The sequence below is a fragment of the Rhipicephalus microplus genome, chromosome 3 (genome assembly GCF_043290135.1).
Source record: "Rhipicephalus microplus isolate Deutch F79 chromosome 3, USDA_Rmic, whole genome shotgun sequence".
Classification (NCBI taxonomy): domain Eukaryota; kingdom Metazoa; phylum Arthropoda; class Arachnida; order Ixodida; family Ixodidae; genus Rhipicephalus; species Rhipicephalus microplus.
The window spans coordinates 77,973,833-77,995,601 of NC_134702.1; the positions used below are offsets into that span (position 1 = coordinate 77,973,833).

General features: G+C 47.4%; 2 protein-coding genes across 2 annotated transcripts in view; one reads left to right on the forward strand and one right to left on the reverse strand.

Moving 5' to 3' along the window:
- The window catches only part of LOC119182883 (pleckstrin homology domain-containing family G member 5), a 759,199-nt gene that overhangs the window by 104,284 nt on the left and 633,146 nt on the right, over positions 1-21,769 (forward strand). Inside the window, exon 4 of the mRNA XM_075889871.1 lies at positions 6,002-6,117. Coding sequence (XP_075745986.1) covers positions 6,002-6,117 — 116 coding nt within the window. The remainder of the gene's footprint in view (positions 1-6,001; positions 6,118-21,769) is intronic.
- Positions 1-21,769, reverse strand: part of LOC142803797 (uncharacterized) — a 34,121-nt gene that overhangs the window by 11,062 nt on the left and 1,290 nt on the right. The window lies entirely within an intron of this gene.

The window sequence follows — 21,769 nt, forward strand, 5'->3', positions numbered from 1 at the left end:
GGAGCTCGCTTCCCCGATTCACATCCGGCATTTGTATACGACCGTGTCTATTTCCTCTTTCCTCTCGTTCTCTCGACGCGTTTTGTTGAGACATCACGTCGGAAGTGAGGGCCCCCCTCTTTCAAGGCGCACTTCGAGCGCGCGTCAGACGTGCATATCGGCGGCGTGCAAGCTGCGGAGATGTCGCCGAGATCTCCATCGAGACTCGAGGGAGATGAGATGGAGTGCAAGGGAGGAGGAATGGAGGAAGTGAGGGAGAGAGGTAAGGGTCGGAAGGCGTTGAACGTAGGGATGCGGTGGCGCGACAGATGTCCGTCGTCCTTGCATTCTGCGCGAAGTTAGCGGACACGCTGCTGTCGTGCCCTAGCATCTGCGATGACGTCTGTGTTTTGGCCCGCCTCCCATGACCCGCTCGTGCGATTTTAGAGAGCACTTACATCTCGCCATACGGTTTTAAGCATCTTCTACGCATAGAGGTCAATCAGCCACTGCCATTTGTAGGATAAGAAAAAGAAAGAACTTTATTAAGAATTGTTCAGCGAAGTTTACTTGGGATGGTCCTTAGCCCGTGCCTAGGCATCGGCCGTGAGCCCTTGGGTTCATGGCGGATGACTCGGCAGGGTTGGTTAGTATGTAAGGTTTAACGTCCCAAAACCACCATATGATTATGAGAGACACTCTAGTGGAGGGATCCGGAAATTTCGACCACCAGAGGTTTCGAAATTTCGATTTTCGACCACTAGAAATATCGACCACTAGGCAGGGGCAGAGGACCACAGTTGCTCTAATGCGTAGTTCAGCAAAGTCTACTCCCAGCGCGCCCTACGGTTCGAAACTGCCTAATTATGTTTTTTCTGCGTTTGGGCTCGAGCACTCTCATAGTACCTGGGCCAGGGTTGCCCTGTGTCGCAAAGCTTGCACTTGTCTGTCAAATATAGATCAGAGTGACAGAGCCGGAAAGAGAGCTACGTTAGGGTATTTGTATGTCTGGTTTCTATTTAATTTGTTGTGTGGTGGTGGGTACATGCGCCTTACTATAGCTTGAATTGCTGTGTAATTTATTTCATTTTAGCTAGTCGTGTGTTCCTCCTCTCTTCCTTACGTAAAAAAAAAAAAAACGTTATAATATCTTCAAAGAAGGAGCCAATGGTAAACGCTTTATCGCGATCGAATGCCCTGTAGTCTCTCTCTAGACACGTGAAACGATGGAGATTCTGTAGTTAAAGTGGCTATATAAACTTGACTCGGTACCACGTCTGCAAACTCAGCATGTTTGTTCGTGCGAAGTGCATATGTGTACATGAGGGAATGGGTCCAAGTATAGTGTTTCCCACCTTTTCATGCGTGCGCGATTACTAGACAGCTTACAACATTTCTAACGTGGGGTTTTAATATCCACGGAGATGTCATGGCAGGAACGTCACATACTTCTTTTTTATGTTTACCTGCGCAGCGGCAGACTGGACGGATGACGACCAGTCCGTCAACGATGACCGCACTGACCTCCGTATCGAGGTTTGCGAGCGCCACGATTTACTCAGCTCTTGAAACGCTTGTCCAACTCGTTTACTTGGTTGAAGGCCCTAGATGCCTCACCAAACGCGGGACTGGGCCGTCAGGGGTCCGGCAACGGCGGACGCAACACGAGGGATGCGCAAAATAATTTCCTTGAGATGACGTCGTCATGGCGTCACAGATGGGTCTAGGCCGTGTCGTCATACCACATGAAATCACACGGGATGGTCTCTTGGTGAAAGATGAGCCGATCATGGAGGCAGTGGTTTTCCGCAGTCTCCTGGATCGTTAGGAGCACAGAGCTGTTGGAGCCCCGCCGCGGTGGTCTAGTGGCTAAGGTACTCGGCTACTGACCCGCAGGTCGCGGGATCGAATACCGGCTGCGGCGGCTGCATTTCCGATGGAGGCGGAAATGTTGTAGGCCCGTGTGCTCAGATTTGGGAACACGTTAAAGAACCCTAGGTGGTCGAAATTTCCCTAGCCCTCCACTACGGCGCCTCTCATAATCATATGGTGGTTTTGGGACGTGAAACCCCACATATCTATCACTGAGCTGTTGGAGGGAGGGAAGGGGTCAATAATTGCCAGGCCTGCGCGGAACACGCAGCGCAGTCACAGCAAAAGCTGGAAGAGTGGCCCTTCAGAGCCTTCTTAAATCGCTATTTGGGTAACTGTCACAAACACGCTTGTAGGGTACCCACTACGCCACAAATCATCGTAATTTTTTGTGCAGTATAGGCAGGCATTACTATAACATCTTTCGTCGTTCTTCATATAAGCGTGGTACCCCATACACACTTGCAAAAAAATTTGTGCAGTTTTTTTTTATGGCGTGACTGGCGAAGATGAAGACTTAGAAAATGAATAAACCCCATTGTAATAGGTTGTAGAGCTCTACGACCCACTAGTTGCGCAATTCGCATCTTTTTACGCCTGGTTGTCCATTGGCTGTTAAAAACGCCTTATTACACACATAATGCGATTCCTTTCCTGACATGAATCCTGCTTATGATCAGTTTGAAGCAGAGTTCCAAACACCGGGACAGCTCAGTGGTATAATACTGGGCTAGAAAGCAGGGGACCGGTTTTCGATTTTTTTGTGCCCTTGGTGTTTTTTTATTTATTTACTCATATTTCGTTTCGATTTTTGCACTATAGTGGTTGCGGGCACCGGTGGTGGTGGTACACAATTACCGCGAACGCGACTGTTGTTGTGATTTTACATCTGTCGCTGTAAAACGGACTCTTAAGAAAGAAAAGACGAATATCGATTGCATGATGGATTCGTCTTAAGCGAATGCGTTATTCACCCTGTCAGCTTTCGGACATAATGCCAGGATTTTTTTTAAAAATGGTAGCATATCGACGGAGTGAATGATGGAGAGTGGGGCGCAGCATTCGTCCATCCATTCGTTCTTGCTTCCGTCCGTCCATGCGTCCGTCTCAGTGACCGTCCATGCGTCCATTTGCCCGTGCGTGCGTGTGTCTGTTCGTGTGTTCGTCCCTGCGTTCGTCCATGCATATGTCTGTGTGTCCGTTAGTCCACCTATTCAACACTCCAAGTACCACCTTCTCGCATCTTTTCATCGTATATTCTTCATATAGAAGCACTGCCATCCAGCGGACATTCCAAGGACTGAACGAGAAGAGGCACACGCACACTTTCTTACGGCTTGCGCTTCGTGTCTATTTCCCACCTTTAACCACCTCGAGTTCATGGTATATACTTGTTCACTGTATTCATGGCACTGCGGCCCAATGCTCGCTAAACCTTTCTAGTTACACCCAGCGAGTATAACGTAGCAACCCTTTCTTGACAGATAGTGCTCAATGTACATACCAATGGCTGCTAAGGAGGAATGAGAGATAGGAGCATTTGGCTTTTACTTATCGCGCACGCCACGAACTTTTTATTGTTCAATAAAGCATAAGAGAAATCTCCCACCGGCACTACCTTTCAGGTCAAAATGTAACACTGGTTACACACTACGACTACGACTACGACTACGACTACGAGAAACGAACGGGTACCACTTTAAGGAGCTTCGCCCCTAAAAAACTGCAGCTTTTACAGCACATTGCGTTTAATAGCACGTTGGCCGAGACACAGTATACGGAGGGACTCTGAATTTGAGCAGAACTGGCCTGTCTTCCAAATAATGAAGGAAATAAAGGGAACGAATCGATTGATGGAGCCGTTATGCTGTTAGACACTATTGTCTTAGTGCAACGAATGAAGTAGAGGGAGGCATGTAAGGGTGGTGGGATATTTTAGTCTATAGCTAAAGTGTAGAAGTGAAGAGATCCCGGTAAAACGCAAAAAAGACCAAGCAATTTCTGTTATTGGTTACCAAAATACTTATATTTAGACCTTCAAGTCTGCTCTACGTCAATTTTTGCGTATACCAAGCCTCAGTTGAGCTTTGAATTGTTGCTTACGACTTTGTGACGCCTTATCATGTAAAAAAAAATGAAGCTCCCAGTCACGTAGCTAGTACCAAGTCAAGTATGTGTTAAAACATGGACAGCGATTCGTTGACAATCCTCCGAAACAAAGGAAACGCTGCCCCTCGGGTGCATCGAACTTCGATTGGACGGTGGAAGAGGACGGCGCAGTCGCGACAAGTCCGACACGTGCTTCGCCATGGACTCATTCGAGGCGTCCAGTCAATAGGCGCGCGTAATACGCTCTTTTCAAAAGAAGGACGTTCAGCTTATGCATACACAAGGCCCGCTCTGTGCGACACGCTTTTACCGCTGACAATGCCACTAATAGAGCTCCCTTTAGTCGGGGCGTGCGGTAAAGATGCAGGAACGAAACGGATGAAGGCTTAGAGCGCGGGTGACGGAAGTCCTTGTGATGGCGGCCTTACGGATGCCGGCAGGTGCTGTCGGGCGCCGCGTCACTGAATGGAAGTGTCGTGGCGAGCTTCGCGGAGCGCTCGCCCGAAAGATTATGCCACCTGGTCCTCGAGGAAGGTTCCGGGGTTTTCTCTAATTCGTCACGGGATCTGACAGCAGAAAGAGGAGGAGAAATAGCTTACGTGAGCGTCGCTCAGTCGCACCGTCGTGGACGAGTTATGAATACACCGTTTTTTTTTTTTTGCGCTACCGAGAAAGCGCATAGAGCGACGGAAGTACCGGCAAAACGCTAACCGCAGTCGCACTCGTAGCACCGCTTTGAAGCTTCCGTGGTTCACGTTTTCCTACACTCTTCTTGTTTTTGTTTTTGTTTTCGACTGCGGCTAGCGCAAGTGTTCCTATGGAGCACTTGGCCCGAGGTGCCGTGAACGAGCACAACAGAAATTTTCTTACTGCGCCAAGGGCATGCTGCATCTTTCCATTGCAGTCGATGGATAGCCGAAGGTGCGCCACAGGTGCGTCTGCTTCTTCCGGTATGTGGTGGAAAGTTTCGAAGTTTGTAGAACGTAAGAGTTCCGAGAGGTGAGCTTCGGGAGTAAGAATATAATAATAATAATAATAATAATAATAATAATAATAATAATAATAATAATAATAATAATAATAATAATAATAATAATAATAATAATAATAATAATAATAATAATAATAATAATAATAATAATAATAATAGGGAGTTTTCGAGTAGTGTCTGCGGTGATTTGGACACCCCTTACTGTTCTAGACTATGTCACTCTAGTATTGTTGGCCAAGAGCCGTCAATTCAGTGGGCGCCGTCACGTTTGTCTGACGCAAAGCTTTTGGGGCACGCTTCGGGGCTCCCGGTAAGCTCGAGAAATAATGTTCCCGACGCAAAACCGAAACCCAGTTTGGGTCTCGCGCATGTGCAGTGGCCTCGACGCGATTTCTTTGGGGCCCCAAAACGACCGTGGGGTCACTATTCGAAAACTCCCTAATAATAGTAAACTGTTAGAGTTCAGCGTCTCAAAACTACGATGTGATTTTGAGAGACTCTGTAGTGGAGGGTTCCTGACAGCAACGTCGCTGTGCATAGTCTCTACCAACCTGAAGCTCGCCACCACCCTCTATGCCCACTGGACAACTGGCACAGAACGTGATCATAGAGTGTGGTTGCGAGCTTTGGATTGGGCGGAGCCTATGCACCTCCACGTAGCTACAAAGACCGCCAGTATGTCGACGGAGCGTACCTCTGTTTACAGACATGGAATAAGCCCATAGTGAAACCTGTACCACACTAGATGAAGTCAGTAACTAAGCAAAGGGAAAATTGGTGGTTACCTTCAAATGTGTCTGACAATGAATGACACTCGCGCCCCCTGGCGTTTGTGTGCTCTTCTATCTTCATTGGGTTACAATCCACTGACGTAGAAGTTCGGCAAAAAATGAAGCTTGAAGAGGTTAAAAGTTCTTGAACACGAGCTATCGCTCAAGTCAATCTTTCGGCAGGCGGTCTTGTCTTTTTCAAGGCGGCAACAACATGTGTCTGCTCTCAGTCGCCATGCCCGTTGCTGATGTTTGTCCCGCGATGTTTTCGTTTGCGCAGACAACGGCTGGGCGTCGACGTCGGCGGCGTCGTCCCCGGACGACTACCACATGGCGCCCATCTACGAGAAGCCCAAGTCGGCCACCCTGCCTCCCATGCACCACCACGCGCACCGGGTGAGTGAACGAGGCGCACCTCCTCCTCACTGCGCATGCGCGGCACACGGCGTCCATCTTTCGGGCTCCTTCCTCCATGTTCGGGCTGTTCAGACTGCACGCGGATGCGGACAGCAATGAGCAGATCGGCGTGCTTGCGAGCGTGCGCTGACCAGTCGCAGGCTAAGAACGCCTCTTCGTTGCTTTCAGGTGCATCGTGACGACTTTCCATCGCCTGAGAAACCGCCTGTGCTCGACCTTTCGTTTTGAGGGGCACCGCTGTTGTTACGCGATTGCACGCATTGTGGTCTAAGGTTACTATACGGACTCCTTTTCAGTGCCCATTCGCTCACGTACGGTTGGAAGTCGCGTTTATTTGGTCACTGCTACAGTAACTAAAGTTGACGAGAGAAGTACGTCCGCATAATTCATACGGCTTATGGTGCCTGTCCGGCTCTGCCACTGATGCCCTCCTCTGTGACTTTGGAATATTAGCTTTCTATAATGTCTTTTTTTAGGTGTACTAACGTATCGCGCAACAATTTGTCGTGTCTATGTACGCGCAGCGTGTAGTAAAATATTGTCACTTCGCATCTCTCGTTACTGTTTATTGTGAGACGGTATTGTTTTTCGAGATAAGTATACGAGTGGCATTTGGTAAAAATGGATGAAAATAGCCAACGACTCTCTAGCAGCTCGTCATGTTTATGAATGACGAGGAACAAAACAGTAATAAGCACGTTAATTACATGGGTTAATTCGCCAAAGTCACACGAAGATACCCGATTTACTCTCAGCTCCAAAGTCATGTCGCTGTGTATGGGAGCAAGCAAGCTTGTTTCGGCGGTTGTCACTCAAACTCAGCATATTCACGCGCAAGTAAGATAAACTTAAGGGTCCAATATTAATATAGCACACTCTGATAATACGTGGTGCTGAAGTGTGCACGGCCTGATTGCAGTGTTTCGTTGGTATATGCGGAAAAAAAAAAACTATTTATATCATAACGCTGTTGCTTGTTTTTGTGCCTAGTCACGGTCAAGTCAGACCGTCTCGAGACTTTTTTCAGATGTTTACTTCCGCACACAATTCTTTCCGCCATATGCGCCTACATGAACTTGCGCAATAACCGAAAGGGGGATATTTCTCGCTGTAAACGGTCTCAATTTCATGACGTGCTGAATCGCAGGGCATGTAGTTCGTAAACGCCACAAAGCGGAGATGGGTAGGAGAGAAAGACAAAGAAGTGTTAAGGAGAGAAAGGATGAAGGAAAGAGAGAGCAGTTCACCATAAGAAGGCTCCGGTTTGCTACCCCCTGCGCGGGAAGGGGAAGAGGGGGTGTAAAAGAGTGAAAGAGAAGAACAAGCGTTGGTGGCGGTTGGGAAAAGGATTATGTGACTGGAGCTCTATCCGAGCACTGTAGGAACCAACGCTGTACGCGCACAGTCACAGTTTGTCTCCTAGTCTAGTTGCTTGCAGGAATCGCAACAATGCCTTCGACGTAGCACGGGGTGCTGACCGGTAGGCCAGGGCCACAAGATTTTGTTCTCTGTCAAGATGGTTGTTCGGCTGTCCTATAGGGTGCCTCAGAGGGTCGCTCTTTCGCTGTTGAAGTGGATGGAGTCACAGAGAAGGTGCGCGACTGTTTCGTTGCGTCCGCTTCACATTACTGGCTGTCAGCCATTCCATTAAGAAATAAATAGGCATTTGAGATTTGGAAGAAAAAGGGGCTCTGCGGCAGACTAGGCTGAGAAAATAGCGCGTCCTATATCTAGTGCATTTCCCGCATATAGAAGACCTCTCTCTTTATCTTTCGGTTTTGTTAATGGAGCAGCGTCGATTGCCTGCGTTCATGGGGACGAAGAGTGCCGATCTCTGGGCGTTCCGGTCACGCCGTCGAGTACGTGACCGAAATATCGACCCCGATCGAGAAGAAGAGGTACACCCGACACGAAGAGTGAGCGGTTGCACTTCCTCCCGTATCTACGCCGATGCATACGCACGACGCGCGCAGCAGAATCGCCGCACGAAGCTTATCGTCTCAATACGTTATTTTTTGTTCTCTTTCCTTATTCATTACTTGTGCTTCATAGGGACAACCCGCTGTGTAGAAGGGTGCGAACGCGCGCGAATATTTACGATATTTTGCAGATCGCACAGTGTATTGTATGCTTTAAAGAAAGAAAGAGATAACGCTGCGCACTTGCAGTGCGCTTCTGTTGCGCTTGGTTTATATTTTGGTGTACGGTCTCTCGTCTGTCACGGTGCCCTCCTGTCCCTTATACGAAGACCTTGCTGTGGATTCCCACAGACAATCACGTGACAAGACTGCTTCGTGAGCACGCGTTCGCCGTCCTTCATTGGCACGGCTTTTTTAAATGACGTCACTAGCTCTAATGCGTGGACGAGTCCACTGTTAAAGAAATGCTTCTGTGTGGGACATGCATGTCCGGATTTTGCTATCTTGCAAATGCGTTGTGGCTTACATTTGTACAAGTCTACTGGTGGGTGACAGTGCAAACTCCTTTCGACCTACTACTGTTGTGCGCGAACAATATTGCCCCATCCACTTGCCGTTAGAGGGCCAGAAATGCAAATGGTGTTCGTTCGAGTGCATTTATGAGTAATAAATGCTCTATTACATGTACGTTTCAGGCAAACATGATATAAAACTGAGCGAGCAAGAGAGAAAGATAGAGAAGCTGTAAGAGAGAGGCGCAGAGGTTGACCAGATTCAGCCATGGTAGGCTACCGTGAACTGGGGAAGGGAACTGCGAGATGATGTGAAGGATAAATGTTCACACTGTGCAGTGACAAGTACACAATTAGTGCTCACAGTTGGCTTTATATACGATAAGCAGTCGCACACTGTAGTTACCTCGATGACAACAATTTTTAATCATATACTGCATATCATCCCGAAAATTCTGATCTTCTTTTTCACAACCACTCTCTATCTCCCAGTACTCTACTGATACCGTATAGGTACGTTTATTGTGGAAGTCTATCGTACCGCAAAGGCTCGGAAGTCTATCGTGGAAATCTATAGTCCGCGCAGATATAATTCCGCGCCACCGTAAAAATAAAGCGTGAACCTTGGTAAATATAAAGCGTGAACCAAACGGGTAATTTTACTGTAAGAAGTACAGGATGGAAATGTCGCTTACTTGATTTTTGCTAACGGCAATGTTTCTGCGGGAAACTGAGGTATTATTGGTTGCCTGGCTGTTTGTATGAGTAGCTATACACAATCATCGTAGGCCTGACAATGTCTGCAGATCACAGAGTGCGGTTTTTGCAAGATTGGAATTTAGAAAATCGCACTTGCTTCTATTGTACAGCTGCCACTTTTCATTGGTGTACTGCAACATTAGCTCGGTGATGCCCACTCTGTAATCGCGTCAATGGTGATCCAGTTAATCAAGGGCTTCGAATGAACACTCGGCGATGTCCAAATTTTTTGTTCACTGTCGTTAAAAGTGCTAAGAACTTTTTGATGGCAAATAAATGAGGACGCGTATCAATAGAAGCAAGGCCAGGTACTCTCGTATGCAAAAAAAAAAAAAACGAGCAATTAACTGTACTGACACGTGTTTTCAATGATAAAGGAAGCTTTGCACTGAAACAACAACAACAACAACAACAACAACAACAACAACAACAACAACAACAACAACAACAACAACAACAACAACAACAACAACAACAACAACAACAACAACAACAACAACAAAAACAACAACAACCACGAACACAACAACTGTGGTTTGTGCGAGAGATGACAGGAATGAAGAAGGCGAGCGTATCATTATACACACACAGACAGCTGCCGAAACTGGGTTGGAGAAGCGGGCATTACAGCTAATTAGGACAGCCGGGCACTTGCCACTACTGCTATTTTTATTACTTTGGCTTCAAGTATCCCGGGCCTTCCCTTTACTCGTAAGAACGCATAAAAGAGAAGTTGCAAAATATGTCAACATACTTCCCCGAAGCGGCGTAATGTGCAGCACGCACCTTGGAGTCTTCCTTTCCCTCATGGTCATTAGGTATAGAGAACTCCTTCTACAGCGTTATTGGTGATGGTAACCAAACTAGTATGTACATGCGGATGTGAGCCGGCAGGACCGTCGTTTGGCGCGGCTGCGCGCCGCGCTCTCGGTGTTTTCCCTGTTGTAAACGGAAAACCACCGTACTGTTTTCAAACCGTCCGTAGCGCGGCGGCCTTGCACTCCGTGGCCGTGTTGTTGCTTCAGGGCTGCCGCTTCGTGTCTAATACAGTGCATGGGCGTGCGTACACTGCACTATACCTACTGTACTATGGTACCCTGTATTATACTTTACCACGCTATTATATATTGTTACGCACAATATTGTCACGACGCAGACAGAGCAGAATTCGGATATAGAAGAGCTCACTTTAATTAAAATGAAAGGCACTCGTAAAGAGGACCGGGCGAGAACTTCGTCTTCCTCTTCTGGCTGCGCGAGCTCTTCTCTGCAGGTCGAGTGCGGCTATACTATACTATACTATACTATACTATACTATACTATACTATACTATACTATACTATACTATACTATACTATACTATACTATATGATACTGTGTTATTCCATGATTTATTGTACTGTGCTACCTATACTATAATATGCTCAACTCTGTGCTGTTGGTGCATATGGTCGTGACGGCGAAGGAGGCAGTCGGTCTGTTAATGACGAAACTCATTACTGGGCGAACCTGTGCCCAGGAAATGGATAGTGTAAGTGCAATCAATACTCGCTGTACACTGATAGCGGCAATCACAATCGTCGGCCATCGATAACCGCATCAATCGGCAGGCAGTTCCAGAATGAACTCCGTTGTTCGCGTAGGGAGCTTAGTTATTGCAGAACAGTCTAAATGAATCGGGAACGTTCCGAGGTATTCTGCCTCAGTCTGCAAAAGGCATTTTCTGCGCTGTACGTTACTGTTTGTACTGTTTGTACTGTACGTTACTGTTTGTACGCTATATTGTGCACGAAGGCTGGACGAATCGTCACAGGCTCAACTGCGTTCTTCATCTTGAGACAGCACAGCAACACGAGGACTAAGAAAGATGCACCGGGCTGGAAGAAACATTCTTCGTCCTCAGATTGATGTGCTGTTCTCAGGACGAACGCTAGCTAACTCTTCCAACCGTCTATTATACTGTATGCTCTTCAAATAATCTAGACTCATGCATATAATCTCCCTTTTTTACTCCCTCTTTCTGTTTCTTACTCGTAAGGCAGCAGACTGAACCAATTGAAATTCATTCCAAAATCAGTTTGACTTGGGCGAGTTGGTACATTATTTTATGGGCTTCAGCGCAATTTAGACGAAGGCACACTAAACACAGACGAGCGCTTTGAAATTTAGCTCCGCGCGTTTTATTCATTACTTCTCTCTCGCTCTATTTACTCCTCTTTTTCCATCTCCACGTTGGAGCAAATACACACCGCATACAAAGCCAAATGATTGCTCTTCCCCCTTCTCGCTTTGTGTTATTGCATTGCCGTATTTTTTTATTTCTTCTTCTTTTTGTTTATTGACGATATTCACACATTTCACACGGGACTCAGTCTCGTGAAGAGTACGCCTTTCACAAAAGGTCTTGATAATAATTCTGACGCTTTTTGGTTGGCTTTGAGTGTTTTCAGCAGACTCTTTTATTGGGATACCACTGAATAGCATGCGCGACTTTTGTAAGGTCTACCTTGCCACGCGTACTGACACGCCCTGCATGACGTCGGCGCTATTCGCGAGTGCACGTGCGCGACGCGCGTTAACGTGTGGACGGGCCCGATTGTCTGGACGGCACGGACGTCACCTTGGTCGACGTTCGTCGTTGCCCGCGCTATAGACGGCTCTTTTCGCTCTTTTCCTTCTTATGTTTTTCTCTCTCTTTTTGTTGTTGTCTGCGTCCGGCGCGACAGGCAGGAATTGGCGCGGCGCGATGCACAGTCAGCCCGCCCTTCTATAGACCACGCTTCACTGCGCCCGAATCGTGGTGCCACCGTATACATGCTCGTCTGATCAAGGTGTTAGGATTTGCTCCTGCTGCTTCTGCAACTAAAGCATTCTTCTGCAGCCGCTTGATATATACGAGAGATATTCAAAACGTACGGGCCGTTTCGTCAGAAGTTATGTATTGATTAGTAAAATGTACTATTGGAGGGTTTAGTTTAGCACAAACCTACTTCATTTTTAATTACATAGTCATGGTAAACTTGTAAGAACTTTTGGAGCCTCTGCACCAGACCATTTAGTCCGTCTGCGTATATAGAAGTTGGCCGCCTGAGTTGGCAACCTGTTGACCACGGTTGTCTTGAGTGTCTCATTGTCTTCACACCGTTGTCCTCCATGCCATTGTTTCAACTTCAAGACGACGAAATAGTCACGTGGTGCAAAGTTAGGAACGCAGAACATGTGATCAAAACGTTTACACACACACACACACACACACACACACACACACACACACACACACACACACACACACACACACACACACACACACACACACACACACGCACACACACACACACACACACACACACACACACATATATATATATATATATATATATATATATATATATATATATATATATATATATATATATATATATATATAAGGGAAAAAGTGTATACCCAAGGGCTCGTTTTTTCTGTGTTTTAACACAGTAATGCCAAGGAATGTATAGGGGAAGTTATTAGAACCTATGACCTTTGAATAACGCGTTCGATGCTCTTGGCATTATTGCCTGTTCAATCTCAACATATATATATATATATATATATATATATATATATATATATATATATATATATATATATATATATATATATATATATATATATATATATATATATATATATATAGACAAACCCCGGGAGAAGATGGAAAAGTGAACGTGACAAAGGTTGGGCGGGTCGCGTCGGGCACACCGGGCGTGTATTCCAATACCCAATCTGCGTTTACCTCACCTGATACTAATTTGTTTTTGTTCACACGTTGTGCCACCCGCCGAGCGACTAATGGAACGCCATGCATAATGCAGCGTTCCTCCGTGATGCTATAGATTCTACCGGAGCGCAGTAACAATCGCCGTGTTAGCGATCTTCATCTACACCCACCCCTTCGCGCTTGACCCCTGGTACGGGTCAACGGACGGCCAGACACTGCGACGTTCTGACACGCGAACCTGTCATTGACCTCCAGTATCGCGTATACAGTGCCATTATTTTGCGTTACCTCCCAGTGACCGTGGGTGTGCTACGTCATTACGCTCAGCGTATCCTCGAGCACGCTAGAGTGTTCGACGTGTACACGTTACAGCGCGTACGTGCGAACATTGCTGTGGCGTCCGCAATCGGATCGTAAATTATTTTCTGGGATTGTTTGTGTGACCGTGGACTCGTCGTGTGTAAGCAGGCTCTCATGGCAGCGTGATATAAAACGATGTTACAGGCCGCTTAAAAGAAAGTCCAAGCGCGAAAAAGACAGAACCAGAAAGACAATAAGCCGGGACTGCTACTCACTCACTCACTCACTCACTCACTCACTCACTCACTCACTCACTCACGAGCGTGAATGAGTGAGTGAGTGAGTGAATTATCCCTGGGGGATGCTGTGCAATATAAGTGCAGCAATTTGTCATAGCATTATTGTCAAAAGAAAACTAGAGTGCACGATTGGCCGACGGATTCTAAAATCACTCACTCAATAACTCACCCGCTCGCTCGCTCACTCAGGATTCACTCACTCACGCCCGTGAGCAGCAACGTCACTCACTCACTCACTCAGTCAGTGAATAAATGAGTGACGTTGCTACTCACGGGCGTGAGTGAGTAAATCCTGAGTGAGCGGGTGAGTGGGTGATTTTGGAATCCAGTTGCCAATCGTGCACTCTGGTTTTCTTCTGACAATACTGCTGTAGTACATTATACTGCGCTTATAATACGCAGTATCCGCGAGGCAAAATTTGCGACGCTGGCGGGAATCGGTGCGCTTTGCGTGAGGTAAATTGCAATGAGCAACGTCGCCGAATGATGGAACAAACGCAGGACGCCTCTAAAGGAGCGGAGAAATCGCGATCAATGCTTTCTGCCGTATAGTCGGGCACGTACAACGAACAGAGTGTGCTAGCTATCCATTACTTACAGCCTCCAATTAATCAGCGTCACCGAGGCCAACGCGAAGGTTGAAAGCGAAATAAAGCTTTGCACCAGTTTTGTTCGTCTTGTCTTGCGTGCCTTGTCTTACGTGTCTCACGCGCCTTGTCTCCCCAGCAAAAAAAAAAAAAAAAAAAAAGGAACACTGCATGATAGGTAGCGAACCCGGGAAACGCACCGGTCGCGGCTGGTGATCAGTTAGGCATGACGTTCAAGCTGTAATTGGCACTGGTAGACAACTACGGCAATGCAGCCACGCCCGTCGTTCCAGTTTCAGTACCGATGACCTGTGGTAATTGAACTGCCAAGGAATGAAATTCAACCAAATTCAATTTCGAAACCAAAACTCGAAAGAGTGCGACTGCTACATATTCTCTTGATGCGCCCACAATATGGTAGCGTCGTCATACCAACCATGATGATGAAATAACTTTATTGAATATCCGGCGAATGGAAGCCCCGGGCCTGGGGCTGCCTAGATGGCCGCTTGGAGCTGTTGCTAACCATCCACCAACTTTTTTCTGCGGGTGGGTGGCTGGCGCTTTGCAATTACAGCACGCATGCGCACATAGGTTAACGAACGCGGAAGAACTACACCTCGGTATTCGTTCTCTTGAACAGTGACGTCACATTGGTCGTCAGCTTGTTGCGCTCATAGGCGCTTCGCGTCAGGTTTCGCCGTTCCATTTGGTTGAGTTTTGTTACTTTGCAATATTTACTAGAGGCCGCTTCTTCTACATCTCAGAGCTGGAACGGTTTCTAAGAACTTGAATTCTCCTATATTTCACATAACCAGATAACTTCACCAATTATCAGGATAATTAATTTTAACTTTCTTAATTACTGCCCACACAATGTCTTTCAACATTCTAAGATGTCTGTGTCTACAGTAGACGTAATTGTCGAGTCATCGAAGAAATATTGCGTTTCTATTATTTTTGAGGATTTTAGACACATCTGTTGAAACACCCGGAATGTGTAAAGGAAAGAAGTCTATATAAGAGTTCGTTTATTTTGTTGCACTCAATAGTAATAAGAACTAATCAGCAATGATGTCAAGGAAGGTATAAGGGATGTTACTATAGAAGCAATCACGATGTAACTTTGACGAAAAAATTGTATGTATTCTGCAACAATAAAATTCGACCAATTTCACTGGCGAAACTGAAAGCAAAGCGAACGAGTGCTACTATCAGGCGACCGGAATGATGTCAGTTGTCACGATGACCAGTTCCACGCTCTCATTTTTTCTACAGTCGTTAACGTGTCATGCACCACGCGTGCTATAATTCCTTGCGCAGCCCGCACATGCACGCAAATCGAGCTCGTTTGATAGTTTAGGCCCGTGTGCTCAGATTTGGGTTCACGTTTAAGAGCCTGTGATGTGTGGTGCGCGTTCAAGGCATTTGGACATTCGTGTCTCAGTGCGTTTCGTGTCGACGCCGACGGCTCGAGACCGCGCCCTGTTCCTCTGTGACCGGTAAGCGTTCATGTGGCCGGCGGGGGCGCAGACACGCGTTTCAGCGAAAGTGCATAAAAGCATGTTTGCCACAGTTACTTTCGAAACGTGCGAGAAGGGCAGTGCGTCTGGTTTGGGACGCGATAACCTGAGTGTAGGGTTAGAAAACCGGTAGCTCTTTCTGGACTTCGACTTTTAGATGCGGACACAAGTAGCTTTGTCCATAGTCGATTTTGTAGTAAAAAGGTTTATTCCGGGTTTCAGAACTTTTAAATGCAATTGGGTGAATCTAAAGTTTAAGTGTGGACATTTGGACGATGTAGCGAACTGTAGCCCGGTGATGTGTTGAACTGCGTGGTGCAAATATGTGGTTTAATTGTGACGTAGTGCAGAACGCGCACTCATCGGCAGTTTTTTTTTTTCTAAAAAAAAAAAAAACTTGAATAAAAGGGGGGCGTATGTGATGTGTGGTGCGCGTTCAAAGTGCGCGCCTTCGAAAAGTGCGCGTCACGGAAAAAAAAACAAAAGGAGAAATACCAGAGTGCACGTGCGGTGCTGCTTAAACAAGAATGACGACGTTAAAGAGCGTCAAGCACGAGGATGCGTGGCAGGACGTGAAGTAAACAAAAGGTAAAACATCCAATGGGCAGCGAACACGGAGATTTCAAGGCCCAATGGCTTGACACCACGAAACAGTAGTATCTCCAATGAGAACGAGACAAGTGGGCCAGAGCTGAAGCAGGAGCCTGGGGAGACCAGAGCAAGGGGAATTCGAGGCAGGCAGTGCAAGCGGAAGGTCGTCACCGGACCGGGCGCTGAAGATGGGCCGTTGGGTTCCGGACCCGAGCCTACAGGACTTCCACCGGCCGGGGCCTCCTGCTGTCGGGTTCCCGCTCCAAAGGACCGTGGCCATCCGGTCCTGAACTCCTTTCCAGGGCCTGCGGACTTTGGTTCCGGCAGGCGAGCTACAGCCGTCGGGCTCCGGGCCCGAGCTGTGCGCCCAGCTGCTTGACTAGGTCGACCCTAGTTCCCGGACGCGTCGCCACCAGCCTGCGTTCTCCCGTCTCCGACGTGTCCACGCTCCTCAAGCCGAAACCATCACGATTTGGTAGGGCTTTTCGACGCGTCGCCACCAGCCTGCGTTCTCCCGTCTCCGACGTGTCCACGCTCCTCAAGCCGAAACCATCACGATTTGGTAGGGCTTTTCGACGTGTCGCCAGCAGCCAGCGTTCCCTCGTCCTCGTCCAGCCCACGCAGTGACGCAGGAGTCACGGCGTTCCGGTTTCTCATCACCGCCGAAAACCAACTTGTGGGTGAGACTGCACCGATACTCTTGCGCTACTCCCATCACTCAGCCCCTTTCGAACGTTAGGTTTAGTTACTGACTTTGAACGTTTTTGTTGGGTGTTTACAGATGTGTTTCGTCATGTCCAGTCAACTGTTTATTAAGTGTTTTGTTTTGTGAGGAATCTTTGCCTTTTTTTCTTTTCAATTAAACTTTTTGTGTGTTTCTTGGAAACCGAACGGCTTTGTCCTTATTAACAAAACTCTCTGAGGCTCAGCCCGGGAGAAAAACAAATCAGCAACAAGAACCCGCATCACAAATTGGCGTCCGCGACAGGACAAAGTCGTTTGTTTTTCCAGTAGATTTTTTGACGCGGTTAACACGATGACGAACACGTGGGAGTTAATTGAGTTGGCGGATAAAATGGGACTGACGGGAGCGGAGTTTAGAGTATGGTACGAGGAGCGGATGGAGAGGGAGCGTGAGCAACGGGCTGCAGAACGAAAGGCGGCGAAGGAAAAGCTTGAATTGGTGCTTAGAGCTAAGAAGGAGGAGCTAGAGCGCGTAACGCGTGAAAATAAAGTGTTGCTAGAGCGTCAGACACGCATACTGAAGCAGCAGCTCCAATTAGAGAGGGTGGACTTCGAGCGGCGACTCGAGCTTGCGATGGCGAAAAGGGGGCAGCTGGCGATGCAGAAGGTCGAGCAAGCGGTGAATGTTTGCTCCGATAGCAGCGTTTGCTGGAGGGAAGTCGATTCCTGCAAGGTTGGCCTCGAACCTCGCGACAGCCTTACTTCGGAGCGAGAAGCTCAGATAGAGGAAGGCAGAGAGGTGGACAGCCAAGAAGGCAGGAGTCATGAGGAGTTTGTTGAAGCGACGGAAAGCTTCTCTGGCTGGGAACATATTACTTCCGTTAGCTGCTTGGGGACCTCTGAGAGGCCAAGCACCTATGAAGAAGAGCGCCTGGATATGGGCGACCTAGAAGCTGTGGAAAATGTTGTGGAGCAAAGCTTCGATAGCAGGGAACGAAGAAGCTCCATTCAGAATGAGGTGTGTATCAGAACGTCTCAGAGGCCGAGCACATTTCGGGAAGGGGTAGGGCTACCTCTCAATAGCTCCATGGAAGGAGCGCTAGAACGTCATTGGGAAGATGGCAGTGAATGCCATGAAGGCTCTGATATAGTGGCCACTGATTGTTTTGTACCGACAGAGGTAGCAGCAGGCACCACGTCAATGGTCCTAGACCATACATATATCTCACTCAGAGAGAGAGGGGATTCTAGTTCACAGGATAGCGTAACTGCTATTTGTCCGAGAAAACACGATGGGAGTGCTGAAGCACTCTTCAAAATAAACAGTATCGAATCGGAGGTGGGCTCGATAGTAGGTATGGAGAATGCCAGACAGGGTCTTGAACCTGAGAACGTGATTGGTTTTGAACCTATAATTAAGTCCACTCAAGATGAGCTGTATAATGACCGAGCACAACGGCATCCCTTCTCAAGAATCCAGGAACCTCACACGCTTGTCGGAGCGTTTGGGCTTGCTGAGGGCACCCCGAGCTTGTGTTCATTAGATGGTGAACTAAAAGAAAGCATTTGTGTGAGAGATTGTGGCATTTGGACATTCGTGTCTCAGTGCGTTTCGTGTCGACGCCGACGGCTCGAGACCGCGCCCTGTTCCTCTGTGACCGGTAAGCGTTCATGTGGCCGGCGGGGGCGCAGACACGCGTTTCAGCGAAAGTGCATAAAAGCATGTTTGCCACAGTTACTTTCGAAACGTGCGAGAAGGGCAGTGCGTCTGGTTTGGGACGCGATAACCTGAGTGTAGGGTTAGAAAACCGGTAGCTCTTTCTGGACTTCGACTTTTAGATGCGGACACAAGTAGCTTTGTCCATAGTCGATTTTGTAGTAAAAAGGTTTATTCCGGGTTTCAGAACTTTTAAATGCAATTGGGTGAATCTAAAGTTTAAGTGTGGACATTTGGACGATGTAGCGAACTGTAGCCCGGTGATGTGTTGAACTGCGTGGTGCAAATATGTGGTTTAATTGTGACGTAGTGCAGAACGCGCACTCATCGGCAGTTTTTTTTTTTCTAAAAAAAAAAAAACTTGAATAAAAGGGGGGCGTATGTGATGTGTGGTGCGCGTTCAAAGTGCGCGCCTTCGAAAAGTGCGCGTCACGGAAAAAAAAAACAAAAGGAGAAATACCAGAGTGCACGTGCGGTGCTGCTTAAACAAGAATGACGACGTTAAAGAGCGTCAAGCACGAGGATGCGTGGCAGGACGTGAAGTAAACAAAAGGTAAAACATCCAATGGGCAGCGAACACGGAGATTTCAAGGCCCAATGGCTTGACACCACGAAACAGTAGTATCTCCAATGAGAACGAGACAAGTGGGCCAGAGCTGAAGCAGGAGCCTGGGGAGACCAGAGCAAGGGGAATTCGAGGCAGGCAGTGCAAGCGGAAGGTCGTCACCGGACCGGGCGCTGAAGATGGGCCGTTGGGTTCCGGACCCGAGCCTACAGGACTTCCACCGGCCGGGGCCTCCTGCTGTCGGGTTCCCGCTCCAAAGGACCGTGGCCATCCGGTCCTGAACTCCTTTCCAGGGCCTGCGGACTTTGGTTCCGGCAGGCGAGCTACAGCCGTCGGGCTCCGGGCCCGAGCTGTGCGCCCAGCTGCTTGACTAGGTCGACCCTAGTTCCCGGACGCGTCGCCACCAGCCTGCGTTCTCCCGTCTCCGACGTGTCCACGCTCCTCAAGCCGAAACCATCACGATTTGGTAGGGCTTTTCGACGCGTCGCCACCAGCCTGCGTTCTCCCGTCTCCGACGTGTCCACGCTCCTCAAGCCGAAACCATCACGATTTGGTAGGGCTTTTCGACGTGTCGCCAGCAGCCAGCGTTCCCTCGTCCTCGTCCAGCCCACGCAGTGACGCAGGAGTCACGGCGTTCCGGTTTCTCATCACCGCCGAAAACCAACTTGTGGGTGAGACTGCACCGATACTCTTGCGCTACTCCCATCACTCAGCCCCTTTCGAACGTTAGGTTTAGTTACTGACTTTGAACGTTTTTGTTGGGTGTTTACAGATGTGTTTCGTCATGTCCAGTCAACTGTTTATTAAGTGTTTTGTTTTGTGAGGAATCTTTGCCTTTTTTTCTTTTCAATTAAACTTTTTGTGTGTTTCTTGGAAACCGAACGGCTTTGTCCTTATTAACAAAAAAAACTCTCTGAGGCTCAGCCCGGGAGAAAAACAAATCAGCAACAAGAACCCGCATCACAGAGCCCCAGGTGGTCGAAATTTCTGGAGTCTTCCACTACGGCATCTCGCATAATCATATGGTGATTTCGGGACGTTAAATCCTACATATCGATCGATCGAACTCGATTGATGGTTGTTATAGTGACGTAAGAATACGGCAGTTGCGTTCATTCGTGTTTCGGTTTCGATGGCGATTTCTTTTTTTTATTTCATCATTCTGGTGAAATGAGCAGTAGGTGTTTTAAGTAAATCAAAAATGTCAATGGGCTCTTCCCAGAAATAATAGAATTTCTCCCATTGAACCAGCCCATCTGTGTCCACGGACGAAAATATTATTCATGCTAATGCCTATAATTAATACAGCGATGGGTGTTTCTAGCCATCGCCAGGTGTGTACCCCAACAAAAAGGAGGTAGTAATTAAGGCACTGAGCAAACGCCCTATTTTACTTTTTTTGACGCTTTTCGGACACCTTCCTGGAAACACCCAGTGCAACAATGAAACACGAATCTCGACCAAAAATCGGGAGCGATGTTCCTTCCCTCTTTGCGCTGTGTATTTCAATGTGCTAATTTATTTATCGCGTTCCTTTATTCTTGGGACACGGGAGCGCAATCGCAGGTTGCCCCGAAGTTACCACGTTATTGGTTTGTTTGCGTCACCACTGGGACTGCGCAACAAAAGGGTGAAACAACACTCGCATTCGCAGACAGGCGCGTTCGTATGGCTAAGCGTCGACGAAGAAAAAGAAAGAGAGAGAGAGTGAGAGTGAAAGATGTGCTTTGTTGCATATCGGCAGGGAAGTGTGTCGAGTCCGCATACGAGGTGTTTTCCAAGTCCTGTCACATTAGGGCTGTCCACGAGCTGCTTTCCCGACAAGGCGCTTGATTTGCAAGTCAGAAACTGTACCCGCTTATAATAACAATGTGGAGCAGCAAAAGACAAGTAAAAAAATATAAAAGAAGAGCGCGAAAAGGAGGAGAAACCGTGCAGCATGGGTAGAAGTAAAGTGGCAGTGACAAGGAGTTGCGCATTTCCGACGCAGGTAACAGTACATCATATAAGTTGGGACTTCTATAACGTGTGATAATAATAATAATAATAATAATAATAATAATAATAATAATAATAATAATAATAATAATAATAATAATAATAATAATAATCTAAAAGCGTGCTTTCAGCAAGCTGGACTGAACCTGAACAAGTTAGTTATCAAACAGAATACGTCGCTACTTGTCGTCGCACCATTTCAATGTAACGACTACGAATACCACCATTTTCCTCATCATAATCATCATCATACTACCACCAACACCATCACTGAACTCCTTTATGCGTAAAGATGATCCGGAGAAGCACCATGTGCTGCGTGGGAAAGAAGCAATGGGATTAACACAAGGCAGACGTGTGTTAGCTCACGAAAAAAACACAGATATTTTAATGAGCCGCCGGGATTAAAGCTGCGAA